Source organism: Chlamydotis macqueenii, chromosome 1, assembly GCF_036417535.1.
Source record: "Chlamydotis macqueenii isolate bChlMac1 chromosome 1, bChlMac1.mat, whole genome shotgun sequence".
Taxonomy (NCBI): Eukaryota; Metazoa; Chordata; class Aves; order Otidiformes; family Otididae; genus Chlamydotis; species Chlamydotis macqueenii.
The window spans coordinates 147,074,993-147,093,314 of NC_141556.1; the positions used below are offsets into that span (position 1 = coordinate 147,074,993).

At 42.2% G+C, this 18,322-nt stretch overlaps 1 protein-coding gene across 1 annotated transcript in view; it reads right to left on the minus strand.

The window, feature by feature from the left end:
- Positions 1–6,376: 6,376 nt before the first annotated feature.
- The window catches only part of RFX8 (regulatory factor X8), a 28,103-nt gene continuing 16,157 nt past the window's right edge, over positions 6,377–18,322 (minus strand). Inside the window, 7 exon segments of the mRNA XM_086755012.1 lie at positions 6,377–6,475; positions 6,477–6,570; positions 6,572–6,722; positions 10,984–11,116; positions 12,148–12,233; positions 13,785–13,847; positions 13,850–13,927. Coding sequence (XP_086611138.1) covers positions 6,377–6,475; positions 6,477–6,570; positions 6,572–6,722; positions 10,984–11,116; positions 12,148–12,233; positions 13,785–13,847; positions 13,850–13,927 — 704 coding nt within the window.

Consider the following 18,322-nt stretch of genomic DNA (forward strand, 5'->3'; position numbering starts at 1 on the left):
CGGCTGGGGTGAGCGTGGTATCGGCTTGGCCCACGGCTGCCGGTGACACCCGTGGGACAGCCACCGGCGGCATGGGCTGGCAGAGGGGGCGAGATGTTGAGGGGGGGAAGCTCGGCCCCTCTCGGCTGGGGCGGCCGCGCAGGGCAGAGCCCGGGACGTGGGGCTCGCTCTGTTTTGCGTGGGTCGTTTGCTGGGGACTTGGGGGGCTGCTGGGCTGTCTGGGGCGTGTGTGCGGCTGGGCACGTATTTTGTGTATTCCATGACATAATTCTCTAGATGTACCCCGTGTGTGAAAACAGGCACACGGAGCCGTTGAGGCAGAGGCCATGCGATCATCTCTTCATTTATTAGAAAATGGAGAATCCAGCGCATGGACGCACCCATTGCAGGTGAAGCTTCATTTGGACATCGGGGTCGAGCAGCAGCAAGACCCCAAGTCCTAGGAACGCAGACCGCGTTCGTTGTGGTGCTCGTGGGATTCCTTTTGACGTGTGAGTACGTGGAGCTGCTGTTAAAGGATATGTTACCCAAGCAACGTTTTAATTAGGCAAAGATTTGAATGTATATTTGAGTTGCTGTCAATGGCCCTGTTTAGTAAAGGCGCTTTTGCATCCTGCTCCTTTTCTGTTCTTGGCAGTATACTCCCTCAGTATGGTCATGCAAACTTAAAATTCTTTAAAACACATGCTTCTAAACTTTCACTGTCTTCATGCAAATTGTTTAAGGAGTACAAGTTCAGCAGGGGACAGGGAGGAATTACAGGAGACTCAGCCTTTCACAAGGTTCTCAGATACACCTAATAGACCTCACCTTTCCGTAGCCATGAAGAACAGATCACAAGGTTGGTCTGCTGTTACAACTTCTGGTTAATTGCTCCATGAGAACATGCTGCGTGTCTAATCTAGAATATAAACTTTTATAAATAAAAGTAGACTGAAATATTGAATATTTTTAGCTTATATTTTTCCTAGACTTCCAGTTTTGTTTTTTTTCTTCACTATAAAAAACCTGAAGGAATGGTGAAAATGCGTATAATGGGCCTTAAGGCCCAGATGAATTTTTCAGACTGTGAAGACACTTCCCCAGAGTATGTAATTTCACCACCAAACTCTTAATCTTACCAGCAAAATCGAACACATGACTACCTTTTCCTTTAGCACAGAGCCCTGTCTACATCTGCTGTAATTCCACCCTGTTGAATATTGATTCCCACCTCAGTGCTTGAACTGACACAGAAGAACGTAGACGCAAGTGGAAAATAAATGTAGATTTCCAAACCGAAAATGAGTGAAAGCTTGATAAGCTCCTGACAAGTGCTTTCCTCTAGTTCAGGAAATCTCCCTTCTTAAAATAACGAAGCAGTTGTCCCTTCTTGAAATAACAACCAGGCACAGTCAACTTCCTACAGACAAACACTTCAAAAATATTTTAGAACCCAAATTCTATGGTGTTTCAGGGAATTTCCTCCTGCAATCTGATGCATGCGAGACACAAATTTCGTACTCTATTTACTGTTTCATGCAAATTTTTTTAAGGGTTTCTCTTTATAGAATCTTTGCTTGTATTTTGCTTATAGAACAAGTTCAAACAACTTAATTTCTTAGATAAACAAATCAATAACATTATATACAACCTATTTTATTTCAGTTAATAGAATTATGTGTGAGATAACGACTCTTGTATCCTGCAGAAATGGGAAACAAAGCAGGATTTTTTCAAGACATGGGAATTAGTGCTGAATTCTATATGCAGTAAATACCAATTTTAAATTACGCACTGTAGACATAAAGCAGCATCGACACAGAGTCATTCTTCTGTTCTGTGGCTTCCAGATACATTTACCACGATGGCTTCAGGTAGGCCTTCAGCTTTACTGGTGACAAAAAAAATACTAGAAATAGATAAAAACAAACCACAAATATTTCACCTTTTTCTTCTGATGATTTATTCAAATAAAGTCAATCAACCAAATCACATGACAGCTTAATATTACTGTGTTGCTAGCATAGTTTTGCATTTGGTATTTCCAGGAAAAAATCTTTAATACTGGTTTCATTCTTTTAAATTTAAGTTGTGTAAAAAATAAGAATGGTCTAACATAAAGAATTTTCAAGTCAGGCTAGTTTTCTCTGAAGATTTGCTGTTCATCAGAGGCAAAAATAAAGCATGTCTGTCCATCTTTTTGAGTAAGTGCTTCCTTTCCAATCGGAAAATGTAACTTGGTAAAAGTTTTAGTCAATACCTAAAAGGGGCTTACGGGAAAGATGGGGGAAAAACTCTTCAGTAGGGCCCGTTGCAATAAAATTAGGGGTAATGGTTTTAAAATAGAGGGAGGTAGATTCAGATTAGATATTAGGAAAAAATTATTTACAATGAGGTTGGTGGAACACAGGCACAGGTTGCCCAGAGAGGTGGTGGATGCGCCATCCCTGGAAACATTCAAGGCCAGGTTGGATGAGGCTCTGAGCAACCTGATCTGGTTGGAGATGTCCCTGCTCCTTGCAGGGGGGTTGGACTAGATGGCCTTTAAAGGTCCCTTCCAACCCAAACTGTTCTGTGATTCTATGATTCTATGATTCTGTCTTCCAAATTGACCTGATTGAGCTGAAAATTGGAAAAGAAACATGGCAATGTTTTGACTGTAGGGACTGCAAATCATTGCTTCTCCCTTCATTGAATAAAAGTGTCTCCTTTGTTCTTTCCTGCTGAACCCAAGGTATCTGGCAGATACCCGACCTTATTTTACATCAATTAACCCAATGAGAGGAGATACACCTTGAGTTTCCTCATAGGGTGGCAAAGGTCTGATAGGAGGCCACATCCGCTTTTTAATACATCATTCACACTTTATCCATCTGCTATAAGCCCTTCTGTTCTTTTTCAAAACAAATACTCTCAACCTGTTTCTCCCTCTGATGGGGACTACTTTTTCATGCTGAAATCCTGGCTCTTAAAATCAGCGGAAGTTTCGCCACTGAATTTAAACAGGGTCAAGATTTTACTGTCATTTTTTTGACCATGTTGATTAATGATTTCACTTGATCTCTGTATCCTGGATTACCCAGACCACTCAGGTGAACGCTCATCATTCATTTAAGTGAAGTAGTTAACTATGTCTGTATTTTCTGTCGCTTTTTAACAAATCAAAGTGTTTGATTTTCTCTCTGCCAACAGAGCTACTAACAGCGTAACCTCAGTCCCTCCGTGCCCTGATTTGCGGTATATTGTATGTTACAGAGGTGTGGAATTGGATTAAAAGCTACAGCACGGTGCTCTGCAGATAAACTCGCTGCAGGTGTGCAGTTTAATAGGATTTTAATTTGGTAACAAGAGAACAAAGAGAGGAAGGCCAGAATGGGATTTTCTAGATGAAAAAATGCTGTTCATGCTGAGAGAAAGCAACTGCAAGCTCTGTGATAAGGAATAAAGATCAGGTCAATGCTCTCTGAGCTGCACTTTTATAGATTATGGCTCACTCAGAGCATCTTCATTACTGCCACCAGTTTCAACAATTCTTAGTTCATACTACGTGTGTTTGGCTATGTAGGATTTCATCTGCCACATCCACGTTAAGCCAGTGTGTTCAAATCTTGTATTGTCTCACTCCCCGCCCTCTACATTTTTACATATAAAAAGAATGTGTTCCTTGGGAGATGTCACCAACTTGGAATGTATTCCATTTTCAAGATTATTAACAATTATTAACAATTATTTTCATGCTTCAAATCTTAAAAAAAAAAAGATTCAGAAATGTGCTGTGCTGCACTGTTCAAAATAAATAGAAGAACATGGTCTCTCTGCCGAGGAGTATAATTTATGTTCAGCATGAACTGGGAATGGAGGACCGAAAACAGATGGGGAAGGAAAAGGAAGAGTGACGGTGACAGCTAAAAGATCATGGAGGGATCTGCTAAGCCACAGACATATATTGATGCTGCTGATATCAGGATGAGTTTGGGAGATTCTTTTCTGGTTTCTGTTGCCAGTCCTCTCTCTCATTTTTCCAGGGCTTCATAGTGAAACTGAGTTTTTAGCATTAATTTCAATGAGATGAGGGTGGAGGTGCAACGAACAGATTTTTTTTCCCAAGCATAACAGGCTGTAGAGAAGGCATAGAAATGCCTTGTGGGACAAGATGAAAAAGATACGGAGGTTGGTGTTGTTGGCAGAGGACGGAGTGGAGGATGGGAACTGACGAAAGACACTGGGTCGCAGAGAATTGCAGAGGCTGCTTGAGGTAAAGGAGTTAAAAGGAAAAATTATGAAATGTACCCGTGGTGCACAGAGCGATATGTCAGGCAGCAGAAATGTGGTCCAGGAAACGGCAGCGTGGCCGGTGGATGCCGCTGAGGCTGCTGAGTGTTTGGATACCCTGCAGAACGGGTTGTGGCTGAAGGGGGATTAGTCAGGAGCAGGGACAGATGGTTACTCAGGAGCGTGATGATGGTTTTTGATGATCAAAAGTTGCGGAACACAAATCCTCATGCAGCGGGAATCTATTCAGGGGATCTACAGAGATGGCAGTATGAACAAAGTGGGAGGTGATGGAGATGCTTTTGGAAGCTGTGTTTTTCAGCAACCTATGGAATTAGTATTGACACCCTGCGATGGCTGAGGTGGGAGCTACCACCCATTGGAAGAAGATGAGTAGGAGGCAGAAGTGCTCATTCACTCTGTCACAGCTCCTGAAACCCTTCTGAGCTGCAGGTTCAAGTTTTTCAGCTCCCTCACAGACTGCAAACACTTGAACCACAGCGTCAGCAGGCTCTTACTAGACTCTCTTTCTCACATCACCATTAGCAGTGTCTTGCATGTGGACTGTTAAAGTCCACCAGCTGTTGGGATCTTTCATCTCTGAACTGTCCCAGTGCTACACTTTCTCCTTCCCTCATCCATAACTTCTCTCAAATCGTCCTGCTCACCATTTCATCTTTTATACCTGTCCTCACTGACACCTCTCGTCCCTCACTCTAATCAGCCTTGCTCTGTTCTTGAGATTGTGTACAAAATGTGTGCAAAACTGTTACACATAATTAGAGGCGCATCACATTTATGGACAAAACCTAGGTCAAACCACTGTCTGCTGACAGCTGCATAAGAGCACTGGTTGTAGTGGGCCATACGAAAGCACTTATGAGCAGCACAGTGAAAGTACATAAGAAGCAGGGCAGATTATGAGTGAGCTTTCTACTGGTTTATCTCCTAATTTCTGACCATCAGTGGTTTAGAGATTCCTTGCTCATAGCCTGGACCCAGCTCAGTTTGGTTTTTGAGGTTAAGGTGATATGGCAGGGTGGGTTATTATATTACATTTGAAAAATAACAGCTGTCAAAGATACCTATCACATGTATAAATCATTCTTGATTTGCCCCCTTTGTGCCTTCTTTCTCCCCTCCAATTTTCATTGATGAGCTAGTTTTAGCATATTTTATGTTTAAAAACAAGGGTCCTTCAAGGGTCTTTATCACTAATAAAGATGGTTTTAAAACAGTCTATTTCCAGTCCTGGTCCTGGTTTATGGAATCTGAATACATCTTGGGAGGTGCTGGATAAACAGTAAAATAACTATAGCAGGATGACTCTCAAAACGTAACTTTCTTTGTGAGTCTTGGTGCCATTAACATTTGTCCAGCACTGTTTTCTGGAAAATGGACTGTCGTCTAAGATTTAAGACAAGTGCTGTTATTGTCTGGAAGAGAAATCTGAAAACAGCTGAAAGTCTAGTTAATCACTTGTATTAAGCACAGAAGCTTGATCCATGTTCCCCTGTGTCCTTATATTTAGCCTTGCATCCTAGGAAGACTTAGAGTCTATTTTGTTTGCTATTTGTATGTCATCCCTCATGCTAGTAAGTTTGAACCAGTAAACTGACTGCAAGAAAGTCTGGTGGAGGAGAAAGGCCTCAAGGATTTTATACTTCTGCGTGTTTCGATAAAACTAACAGGTAGTTGAAGGAAAGAGAGCCTCGGTGCTTTCAACAGTGAGAAGAGACCATGCCATGTGCTCTCTCTTCCGGTCAATAAATACATGCAGTCTGTTCGTCAGCAAGTTCACAAGCTGCTCCCAGCCTACCACAACAGCTCTGCTCTTGCTTAGACAATGCTTGGGGAATCAAAAGGAGCACTGAAGGTCTGCTGGAAACCCAAGGAAAGAATCAGGGAGCTGCGGCAATAAGGAGGTGTGTGGTGTGGAGATTATGATCCCTTGACAGGATCGTGGGGTGGGTAGGAGCTGTGGAAGATGCTTTGTGGCTTGAGGTTTAGGTGACGCTGGATATGGCTCCATACAAACCTAGATTTCATTAGTTCTACTTTACACACACCCTCCCAATCCCTCCCCAAACCACCACACCCCTTCCAATCCCTCCCGATTTACTCAATTGATAACTTCGGGTTTTGGGTAATTTTCTTTAAAGTTAATGTTTATTTCACCTTGCTGCCTCTGGCTGTGTCCACTGAACAACTCAGAACTCTGCAAAAATGTTGTTTAATCCCAAGTTATTCTGGCTCTGCATCAAAGTCATGAAAGCTGCCTGTGGAACACTGGCTTGAGGTTGCTCCTCTGCAAAATAGCCCAAGATGGATGCGCTCATGTACCCGCAGAACAGAGGACTCGTTTTGCTTTGTGACCCAGAAACTGTCATCTCCCTCCTCCTCTGTATAGGACAGGAAAATGTGAGCCACAAAATCCATGAGTAGCAAATGAAACAAATGCCAGGATCCTAGATTTAAAGAGAAACAAAAAAAAAAAATTTAACAACCTCTTCATTTTCTTATCTTCATGATGTGTTCTTTTTTGAAGGGCTTCATTATAGTAATGGGCTAGACAAAGTAGCGGACTAGCACTCATCAGACAGTGTGTAGAAAATTATGTACTTCCAAATATCACAGCAAAATAGGCACCAACTGAAGATTCTAAACATAGGCAAAAGCCTTTTCCCCTTATTTTAGCTAGAGAGGAAAGTATACTTGTGTTTATTCACTTTCCTGTTCAAGTTCTTCTCCCACATTCACTGCTACTACAAGGCCTATCAACAACCATGTATCATCCCCATTCTGCCCTCAGACAGATAAATCATTCCACCTCTTCCCAAGCAAACCCTCCTACAGACATCTGTATGTCTTGTATCTGTGACATTAAGTGGCCTAACTTGCAGGCTGGGGCATAACTGCTATGCAGTCTTGGCATAAAAGCCAAGAGATGCTGTCATAGTTCAGCCCCGATCGGGACCAGACTACGCAGTCTCTCTCTCACTCCCCCCACCCTCTGAGAGAACAGCTCGAGGTTTGAGATAAGGACAGGGAGAAATCCTTAAAGTTACCGTTATGGGCAAAACAGACTCGACTTGGGGAAAACTATTCATTTATTTCTAAAACTAGCAGAAGAATGAGACAGGGAACAAGATAAGCTCCCCCGACTCCTCCCTCTTCCCAGGCTTAACATTATCTCTACTACCTCCCCTCCTGAGCGGCACAGGGCGGGAAAAGGGAATGGGGGTCGCGGTCAGTTCATCACGCGTTGTTTTACGCCGCTGTGTCATCGTCAGGGGAAGAACTCCTCACATTCCCCCTCTGCTCCAGTGAGGGGTCCCTCCCACGGGCCACAGTTCTTTGTGAAACTGCTCTGGCGTGGGTCATCTCTTCCACGGGGTGCAGTCCCTCCAGAACGGCTGTCCCAGCGGGTCTTCCACGGGCCACAGCCTCCTTCAGGCCTCCACCTGCTCTGGCGTGGGGTCCTCCACAGGCTGCAGGTGGATCTCTGCCCCTCCGTGGACCTCCATGGGCTGCAGCAGGACAACCTGCTCCACCATGGTCGTCACCAAAGGCTGCAGGGGAATCTTGGCCAGGAGAGCATTACTCTTCCCCCTCCTTCTTCACTGACCTTGGCGTCTGCAGCCGTTCCTCACAATAGGCTGGCAGACGCGTCTCAGGATCTTTTTTACGTCTTATTCACTTCTCATCTCCTCTCCACTTCTTGCAGCCGGGCCGGGCCGAGTTGGGCCCAGTCGGCTGCTCGGTGCGAGGCCAGAGGGTGAGGCCTGCAAGATCCACAAGGCTCGCGCCTCCCCCTCTCTGCCCCCCGCTCAGCTGCTTCACATCTTCTCTCCTTTTTTTTTTTTCTGTTTTCCCCTACTTAAATATGTTATCGCAGAGGCGTTATCATGGGACATTCTGCTACCAATTGGCTCGGCCTTGGCCAGCAGCGGGTCCGCCCTAGGCCCGTCCGAGTCCACTGAACAAAGGGGAGCAACTTCTAGCAGTTTCCTACAGAAGCTACCACCTTAGGCCCCCCCTCACTAACAAAACCAGAACAGATGCTCACTGAGGCCATTGACTTTTGAATCATACCTTGGTTGAAAACCCTTACAGCAAAGAGTAGATCTTCTTCCATGCCATGAATCTGCATAGGAATTCATGATGCCATTCATAACCTCTGCATCCCACAAACATGTTTACATGGGCATCAACAATGAGATAACAACCAAGGTTTACAGAGCTTTAAAAATGAAAAATACTACTTCTTTTGGTGTTTTATGTGTCTGAGAAGCTGCTACTTCTGCTGTTTGTCCTTTTGTGCACAGGTCACTGTCCAGCCAGTGTGGCTCAGCAATACATCCCTGAATGCCTCCGAAGGGAAACCAATAAAGGAAATGGGGGTGGACCAGCTCCGTGATGGAGAGAGGCACATTTGCTGGAGAGGAGGTGGAGCGGAAAGAGCTGTAGAGGTCCCATTAGCCCTGAGTGCTGTAGCACGCTTGCTCCTTGCTGCCTTACAGGAGGGTAACTGCATAGTTCCTCTGATCACACTTGGGCATCAGTTGTGTGGAGGCTGGGCTGGAAAAGGGTAAAAGTCAATCCTAAATTCAGAGGTGTGAGTATGCCAGCATATTATGTGTGCCACATGTGCCAAGCCCCAAGCCAAGAGCCCCAGACAGAAGTAGGTTTGGGTTTGGTTACTGGTATGTGGTTTGTTTTGCGGGGAGGCACTCTGCATTGACATGACACTCACACATTTGCCTGAGCAATTGTGTTTCCTGAGTGTGGGTGCTACATATTTCGATTTGCAGGCTGTCCACTATTGCTGCAATAAATGCTGAAATTTAAGAAATTTCTGAAAAAAAAGGCCCCCAGTATAGAACTTTTACACCAGATGGCTTGTTAGCATAATGGCTTCAACCTTGTCCACTAAAACTCAAAATCCTACCGGAATAGAAACAGGAGAAGAAGGGACATTGTTAGGTCATGTAGCCCAATATCTTAAAGAACCAAAGGTATTATGAAAGAAGATAATAATGATCAAATTAATTGGAGCATCAAAGATAAAGATTTAAAGATATTTTAAAACTCTCCAATATGTTAAAATAAATTCAACCTTAGTGCTACTGAGGTATAGTAGGAAGACTGTCATAAGTGGGATGAAAATATCATGTGTAACTAGTTTAAAGAAGGCTTAGCAGAGGAAGGGATGCTCTGCATCTGTTGTGTCCCTAACCATCACCAACTGCAGAACAGGGAGGCAATTCATTAAACTCTTCTTGTGGTGGAAAGAGGGAAGAAGATTTCATCATCGTGGGGAATTTCAACAAACATTATACTTCCAGTACTGTTCTTGAAATTCATTCCTAATTTCCTCGTTGCATGTAACATTGGAGAGTTTTGTGCAGAACTCCTCTGGAGAGAGAGAAAGGAATGATTATTTTATTATTACTGTAATGCAGCAGCTGATGGATGAGGGACCCTACTGTGCTACGTTCCCTGCAGACACAGAACAAAACTCTGATCCCATCCCAGAGAGTCTGCAATCTAAATATAAGGCAAAAGGTAGCGGCTAGATGCAGAAAAAGGGTGTGCGCATACATGCACAAACCCCAACATTTGCACTGAGGAATACAAAAGGTAACAACCTTAACATACCCCTTTGTTATGTCTTTGTAGGAAACACATAAAAGTACAGTTTTGAGGGAGAATATCAAAGAAGATAATGAGGTTTTCTTTGGCTATTTGTGTGAAGCCCCATCCAACAGAAGAGTTAAAAATATGAAGGTGCTGCTTTGAAAATCTAAAAAGCGGTTCACGCAGTTTGGGATCAGATGTTACTCACAGGAGATGGTGCATTTCTGCAGAATGAATAATAGAAAGAGAGCCTCTGAAAGGTTTTCAAATGAAGACAAAAGCAGGTAGGGTTGATGCGATATAGAAAAATGGAAAAGACTAAACAACAAGACGTTGTTGTACCACTTTAAGCCACTTTGAGTGAATGTGACTGTACAGTTCCTTCATTTCTCCTGCCTTGCTCTGGTGTGGGATGGATTTGGTACTTAACAGCCCAGAACCCTAAAACAGAGAGAAAGCTAACCTAGCTAAAGGAGTGACTAGTTTCCCATCAGTTTTAATACCTCAAACAGGCTTGTTTCTGGTTAGTGTCAGGCATAAGGAAAAGAAAGGCACATATAGCTGTTGTCAGAGGAACTAATTGCCTTTTTAGCAAGTAGTTATGGCAGTGGCTCTGCTGTGGCTGTATTATGTGTGAATAACCTGAAGGACTGGGAGCTATTGCTTGAGAGATCTGGGATTTTTATGGTTTGGGATATTAGTGGCCCCAGCTCTCCATCACACCCTGCTCCTCGGATGTGCAGCTCTTATAGGGAGGGAGAGCAAAGGCTCACGCCTCAGGCTGCTATTCCCCATATTTCCACAGATAAATGATGGCTTCTGCCGAAAGAGGGAGTCCTGCCCATCTCCAGCTCCACGCTCCTGCTTTCCTCCCTCCTGCTCATCCTAGAGTTTGGATCAGAAAACAAACCTGGTTGAAAACAAATTGTTTCATTTCTCTGACCTGGCTAGCCACATCACCAGGTGAACGGTGCTGCCTGATGCAAGGAAGAAGTGATGCCAGTGATGTCAGTTAAAATGATCTGCTGCCTCTGCCATCTCAGGACGCAGGGGGTGGTATCAGATGAGAGTCACAGAGACGCTACTTACCAAAACTGTCTGTGTAGTTGAAGGTCATAGCCTTGCTTACTGCGCTCAGTAGGAAGTTCCATCTCAACTGGAAATCCAGTTTTCTAAACTCCTCTTTACTCCTGCTTGGCCGTGGATAGAGAAAAAAAAAATGCTTTATGATAAAGTTGGTTAAAAAAATTCCTTATTTTGAGTATGGCAGAGTATTTCCCCGTACAAACTGCATACAAAAGTGGAACAAGCAGGTTTTTTGTTAGACTCCTAAACCAACTTAGGTTGAAAGGGATCTTCGGACATCATCTAATCCAATCTCTTGCTCAAAGCATGGCCAGCTTATTTCTGGCCTTGTCTAGGCAAATTCTGAATACCTCCAGGATGGAGATGCCACAGCCTTTCTGTGTAACCTCTTCCCATGCTTAACTACTCCAATGGTAATTTTTTTTTTCTTTTTATCTATTGGGAATTTTCTTTGCTGTAACTTGTGTCTATTGCCTTATGCCCTATAACTGTCAACCCTCAAGAAAATCAAGATAAAGAAATATAGTTTACCCTGCTTCTTCAGAAAGGAAAAAAAAAAAAAAGACTTTAACCACTGCCAAGACCCAAATTAATTGGTCTGGTAACCAACCAAATGCAGTGGTGCCATCAAGCTACTGCTAATTCTGAATCAGTGATGGAACAGGGGTGGTAGAGTTGGTAACCTATGGGAAGGTGCGTACGCAAGGATGATCCTACTTGAATCTTTCACAAGAGCTAGAGACATTGTACTAGAAATTATTACTCTCCTACCACCTGCTGAAAGTCAACAGTTACTTAAATCAACTACTTCAGGAATCATTAAGTATTCTCTTAATTTTTACTAACATTTTTCTTCTCAATTTTGGTTTATTAAGGACTGTTATAATGTGAGTCTATGAAATGAGAGCAGATACTGAAACCACCCAAGTGGATATATGCACAGAAATATGCTTGTAGTTGTTTGCACAGATGGAATATTTGTATGCCAATTAATTCCCTTTTTCTGCAACATGCATAAATTGTATTTATGCAAATCTGCAGTCTGGTCAGGTTGCTAGTGCACAACGTAGCTCCTGCAGACTAGTGACAGTCAGCATGTACCAGGATAGATGATGTGATCACTCTTTATTTTCTGAAATTATTAAATTAATTTTATATCTGAATGACAAAAGCCTAAAGATGTGAAGACACACAGTTCAGGAGAACTGGAATATCTGTGGAAGGTGCCAGTCAAGATATCAAGTCATTCAAACCTATGAAATATAAAAAGGAGATAATTACTTGAAGTGATTGGCTTGCTTTTTTTGTTTGTTTCTGCAGTTTTTAGCTTTTATTTTCTTTTATTTTTAGCTTAAAATATATTAAGACATCTGTTTATAGCATTATGATTAATATAATCATACTATTCCTTTAGTGAGGAATAGTATCGTACTTTGAAATCAGTAAGAATTCATGGTTATGTCCATGTCCACTGACCCAGTCATCGTGGCAAAGGTGGCAAGAATGAACTCTTCCAATGTGAAAGCTGGAATTTGGTTATATGCAATACCAGCTTACTTGTCTGAGGTTTTAAGTGGTTGAGAAAAAAATCTTGGTTTATCTGTGAGGGGGAGAAAACATTTAAAAAAAAATAACAGAAAATGCAGAATATTCTGTAAACCAACAGATATATATACATAAAATATTGCTGTATATCAGTGCAGCTGTTCACCCAAAAGATTGGAAGGTACCACCCAGTGCCAAAAGGAACATCACTACAGCATCTCTCTGAATTTATACCCTTCTAACTGAGACATCTTCCTTCAAGAAGGCATATGGATAGGCTCTGTGAAACCTTTCTTATTATAAATAACAATTCGGAAAAGCAATGAAAACAGAGAATACAGTAAGATAGTACAGCTTGGAAAGAGTAAGATCATCATTAATATAACAAGCAGGTGTAATAAAAGCCTTCTGCAGATTTTTTTTTTTATTTTAAGCCATATAAAAACATTATTTAAATGGTTCTCTTCGTGGTTCTGTGAGGAAGGCAAATTATTATTCCCACTGAAAGCAGGCAGTCATCGAATGGCCATGGCCCATCCCTTGTCAGTGCGAGTCAGCATCGGGTGAGGAACAAAGAGCTGAGGTTTCCCCCTGTCCATTCCATGGACAGCCTAGTCCAACTTGCCCATCTCCTGCAATAATTTAAACGGCAGCCCATTAATCTAAAAATTAACTTGCGATTATGTTCCCATCCCTTTTCATTAAGCTGGCAAATGCATTATGTATTTTATTGTTTACAGCAGCACATGGATTCCACAGGCCGGAATACAGCAAAAGGACATGAAAGCTGACAGGCCAGTAGTCCTTGTCTGGTTCAGCACACAATATTTTAAAATCTGGCCACAATAGAAGACTTTTTGTCCTTTGATTATTAACAGAGGTAAATGCAAGATGCCACTCTTGGAAACTTCTTTTTTTTTTGTCAATGCAAAGGGTAAAAAATTAATATCCCTGTTTGTCAGCCGCCTTCAGGAAGATGCATCATTTAGTAACACAAACCTCACTCCTGCTGCCATAGAAAGCTTTAAGAGAGAGTCAGGACGGAAAGCCTTTAATTCCTAACCTTTAAAGTTAAAGGGATAATATTACATGCTCCATTCTCAATTTTACTGGCTCTTTTCCAGTACTTTGTGTTACAGCAAGACTGTAATTCCCATTAGGGCAGATGCCATGAACAAACAAAAGGAAATGCTGGAGCTTTAACAAAGGCAAGCGAGGGCTTAAGTGGATAGACAAAATATAGCAAAAAAAAATATTACATTTGAATTCTATGTCATTCTCCAGCTCCTCCAGTTTCCTAAACTTTGTTTGAAAGAGGTTCCAGGCACATCCAGAAATCTCTGATCGATGACAGCATGCAAGTCTGATCGCAGAACAGTGATTTTGCTGTTGCTGTTCAAGACTGTTCTCATTATCCATAGATAATAAGAAAACAGTTAATGCCTTTCGTTTTCTCAAGCCCTTAACTCGGTCAAAAAGCTCCCCTTATTCAATATTTCAATATAACCAGTCTCCAAATTGGGGGAAAAAAAAAAAATCAAAGGAGATTAATCTTAAGTTGTCTTCAAGAGTTTTTTGTTCTGGGAGATATTCTTTTCAATGGTACTCTATGTTGTTGTCTGTCATGGAGCAGACAAGGCTAACATGCTTGAAGTATCTGGGGAATTGCCTCTAGGCAATTGATTTTGCCTAGAGTTATTATAGTTACATCAAATAACAGTATTTTGTCTAAAACATGGAATAGTGTATCAGAGCTGACTTTCCCTCGATGTTACCTGTCCTTAGTACGTTTCAATTAAATTCAAAGGCAAGTTTTCTCAAGTAGCCCAAACCTTTCACAAGATAAAAATAACATAAGAATTATGGTGTTAGGTAAAATAATATTAGTTGGGATTTTATCCCATTTATCTGCTTATGAGTAATTTGTGAATTAATTTTTCTTCATATTTGTCCCAAAAAGTATTACATAGATACTGCAAACAATGTTCAGCCTAAAATTTGATCCTCATCTCTTCACTTTTTAAAAAATTTAATTGCTATTATCAAACAATATTGCTTCAGATTATTGATGAAATTATGAAAACAGTGAATTAAATTACACCTGAATCCATTAAAATTCGTTAATTCATACATTTAGTCTCTCACTTCCATACTGAAATCAGTAAGATCCTAACACTTTTGTTGAATATTGGGCTTTTATATGAATAATCCATGTCCAGTTTTGCCTTCCAGAAGAAAAATAATTTTTGTAAGATTCAGAAAAACTTCAGGATTGATAAACACTTTAACAAATCCCATTCACCAGGTGCTTACCATGACCCCACAAAGAGCAGTTAATGCAGCTGCCCATTTGTTTGCAAACATAATTCCCAATCTGGCCATTTTTCTTTTTAATCATCCTGCTGGCTTTACTGAAATACCAAAAGCACTCTGATTCTCAGTAATCCCCTTCAACCAAGTTAAAGACAAAGTCTTTTTTTTTTTTCTTATTTTACTTGGAGTTTCCAGTGTCAGAAGAAGAGCTGCTGCTTGCAACAAGAACACACGACCCAAAGTCTGGGAGCTACCAGGGCAGCACCTTCCGTGCACTGCTAGCACCCAACTCCATGCCCTGGTGTTTTAGACTGGTCCCTTTGGTCATTGCCTTTCACTGTACTAAATATCATTATCTAAATTACTGAGAGGCAGCTCTGACAACACTTAAATACAGCTTACCAGAGGCAGGAATCAGCCTCAGGAAATGACAAGCAGCGTGTTCGCATTCCTTTCTCGCAGGGAATTCACACCTTTTTATGCTCTAATTACTGCTGCATGTCCAGGTAGTAGCAGCTGTCAGCCTGCTTTATCTACACATGATGGGAAAGCTACTTTTTTTTTCTTTTGAATGCTGACCCAGTCAAAATTCTTCCTATTTTCTCACCAGGCAGCTAAATTATTGCAAAGTACTCAACAAGGGATGGTGTGGTTACACCATTCGGAGGCCACAGCTGCACAGCTCCTCCCTAGCAGTTCTCATTAGAAGCATCCTCACCTGCATTGACCATCAGTCTCTGGTTGAAATTCAAGGCGCATCTTAGAGAAAACTGAGAAGGATAATTAGAAATATCAAATGATTCCAGTGTGAGAAGATGAGATAAACTTCAGCTTTGGGTAGAAATAGCTGAGGAAGGATGTGATAGAGGCTTCAGGGAGAATTGCATGAAGGGCAGAAATTTTAAAGCTAATAGAAGAAATAATTTTTTTACGCAACAAATAATTGAACCCTGGAACTCACTACCCCAAGATGTTGTGGATGCCAAAATCAAGCTATTAAATACCAAGATGTGGATACAACCTTTGTCTAAAATTGCTGGGAGCCAGGAGAGCACAGTGGAGGAGGAGTGAGTTATCACTTGCTCTACTCATACCCATGCCACATGAGCATCTAATGAGGGCTACCAGGGGAAACAGGATACGAGTCCACACAAGCCTAGGATTGGATCTAGCTGACTAAAACACTCAACGGTCCTTTCTGAGGGACATCCACCTCCCCACTAAGCATCTCTGTCTTTCTCACAAGTTGAACACCTGTGGTGTTCTGCTAACTGTCTTCTGGTGTGCGTTGGACAGGGGCATACATTTGCAGGAGAACACTTAGCTGGGATTTGTTTCCTGCTCTGTTTCACTGGAGCCCAGTATCCATGGCTGTGGCAAGATCTCTAATAGAAGTTGTAATAGAGGCTATGTGACCACTGAGAGACTATGGGGATGCTCATTTACAAGACTTACATAACTTCACTTCTTGAAACTATTGTTTTTAAATTGCCGATGGGATTAATCATCAGGTACACTGGCACTCCTTTGCCCTTCCCTTGTATTTTAAAGATGCTCTAGAGAAGGTGAAAACATAATGTACTTGTGAGAACAGTGCCAAGAGCTCATTAGCATGAACAAGAACCAGGCTCAGAATGTGCTCAGCTGTTAGTGTAGATCTGACCCCAATTCTCAGGTCTGCGAGGTTCACTTTGTGCCAGTTAAACAGCGTAAAGGGGACGTTGAGCAGCCAAACGCTGCCGCTAGAGAATTCCCCCCAACGAGGCTGAAATTCTCTTGCCCTAGATCTTGAGGGTGTAAATTCAGTGTTGACTCTCTGCAGCTTTTCTGCACAATAGGAATAGGCAGAGAAGAAGCAAAAAGCTGCAACCAGCCCCTTGACATCATGGCTCGAGCAGAAGAAGGATGATGTAAAGTCTGGATACACAAGTCAAATGCAAATGACTGAGAATACCTGGCACTTGCAGTCTTGCTGGATCACGTCCTTCGATACAAAAGAAGCACATGAAGCCGAAGTTTTCAAGTATTTAGTGTCTCCAAGGGCTGCTGCAGTAAATGGGAACTACAAGTGTTCAGCACCTCACAGAAGTCAACTTTTTGCCTGTGATAGCACACCTGTGCATGTTTGTCTAGTATTAGGATTTTTTAGAACTTTTAAAGAGTGAGCTGTGTCTTTTGCATGTTGCTGGTGATGAGTTTTCCCATAAAGAGAAGCTATGTTTATTAAGGAAGAATGTGACACTGCCATGCAGTTCATGAAGCCACAGTTCCCTTCCTTCCTCCCCTTTATTGTGGGGACACAGTGCAGTGATTTAAGGCAGGCGGCATGCTGGGAGAATACTGTGCTTGCTGTTTGAAGGAAAGGAGACAATATATCTGCTTTCTTCCCCATTTTTAACCTATCTGTTCTGTTGTTGCCCAGACCACCTAAAAACCCAAGGTTTTTGAAGTATCCAAGGACATTAATGGAAGGAATGCTGCAGAGAGGGTACAGCCTCTCATAATAATGCAGCACTGAATTAAACAATATACTTTGCAGTGTTCAAAGGGTTAAAAATGCAACTCTTGAATGCATCTCCTTTGTCACTGTGGCTGAGAAGAATGATATTTTGGAACAAAAAGCAGGCAGAGAAACTCATTGTTAGAGAGATTTTATCTCTTTCTTCACAAGGAAAAAAAGCCAATCTGAGTGATGCCCATTGGAAGGAAAGTTCAGAGGATGCTTCTCTGCAGGACTCTGTCCAGCACTGTTCACTCAGAGGATGGAGAAGATTTTGCCAGCTGATCCTTAGGATCCATGAAAAAGGTGAGGGTCTTGTGCCCTTACAGACCTCACACTCTGCTCCCTGACCACACAGCGTCTCTGCAGCCGGTGTATTAGTGATTTCCCTTGTGCAGGCTGCTGCAGCACTCCTCAGAGAGTGTAGCCAGGATGCTATGTAAAATCAATTTTAGAATAACTGCACGTGTTATCTGACTGGCTTTAGCATGGCTAGGTGAAGATACTGGAAACTGTTATCTGACCCTTCCAGCCACTGTGTTCTTCTCTCCGTGGGGGACCATTGACCATATCTCAGAGGCTTTCACAGAATCCAGAGGGAGAAAAAGACTCCCTCAGCACACTTACGGTGTGGGAAGAGATGGGTAGGAGGGTGAGAATTACTTGTACCATGGTCAGTGTACAGCTAAGAAAGAACACCTGTGCTGCTGCTGTTGTCCTACGATGGAGCATCTCATAAATAGTCCAAACTGCTTGAGTGAGTGAGATGCCCAGCTTTTTTTGTTTCACAGATTCTGGAACATACCTTGGCCCTGTTTGAAAGGTCTATCTTTCTGCTGCATCTTTTCATGAACACTGTAACTTCTGTTAAAGAAGAAGAGGCAGGTGTTTCATATTAATATTTTACAGTCTAAAAGACGTTAATGAAGACAGATCCTTCAAGTTCAAAAGCAGATCCCTAGGGGAGCAAGAGGCTAACAGAGA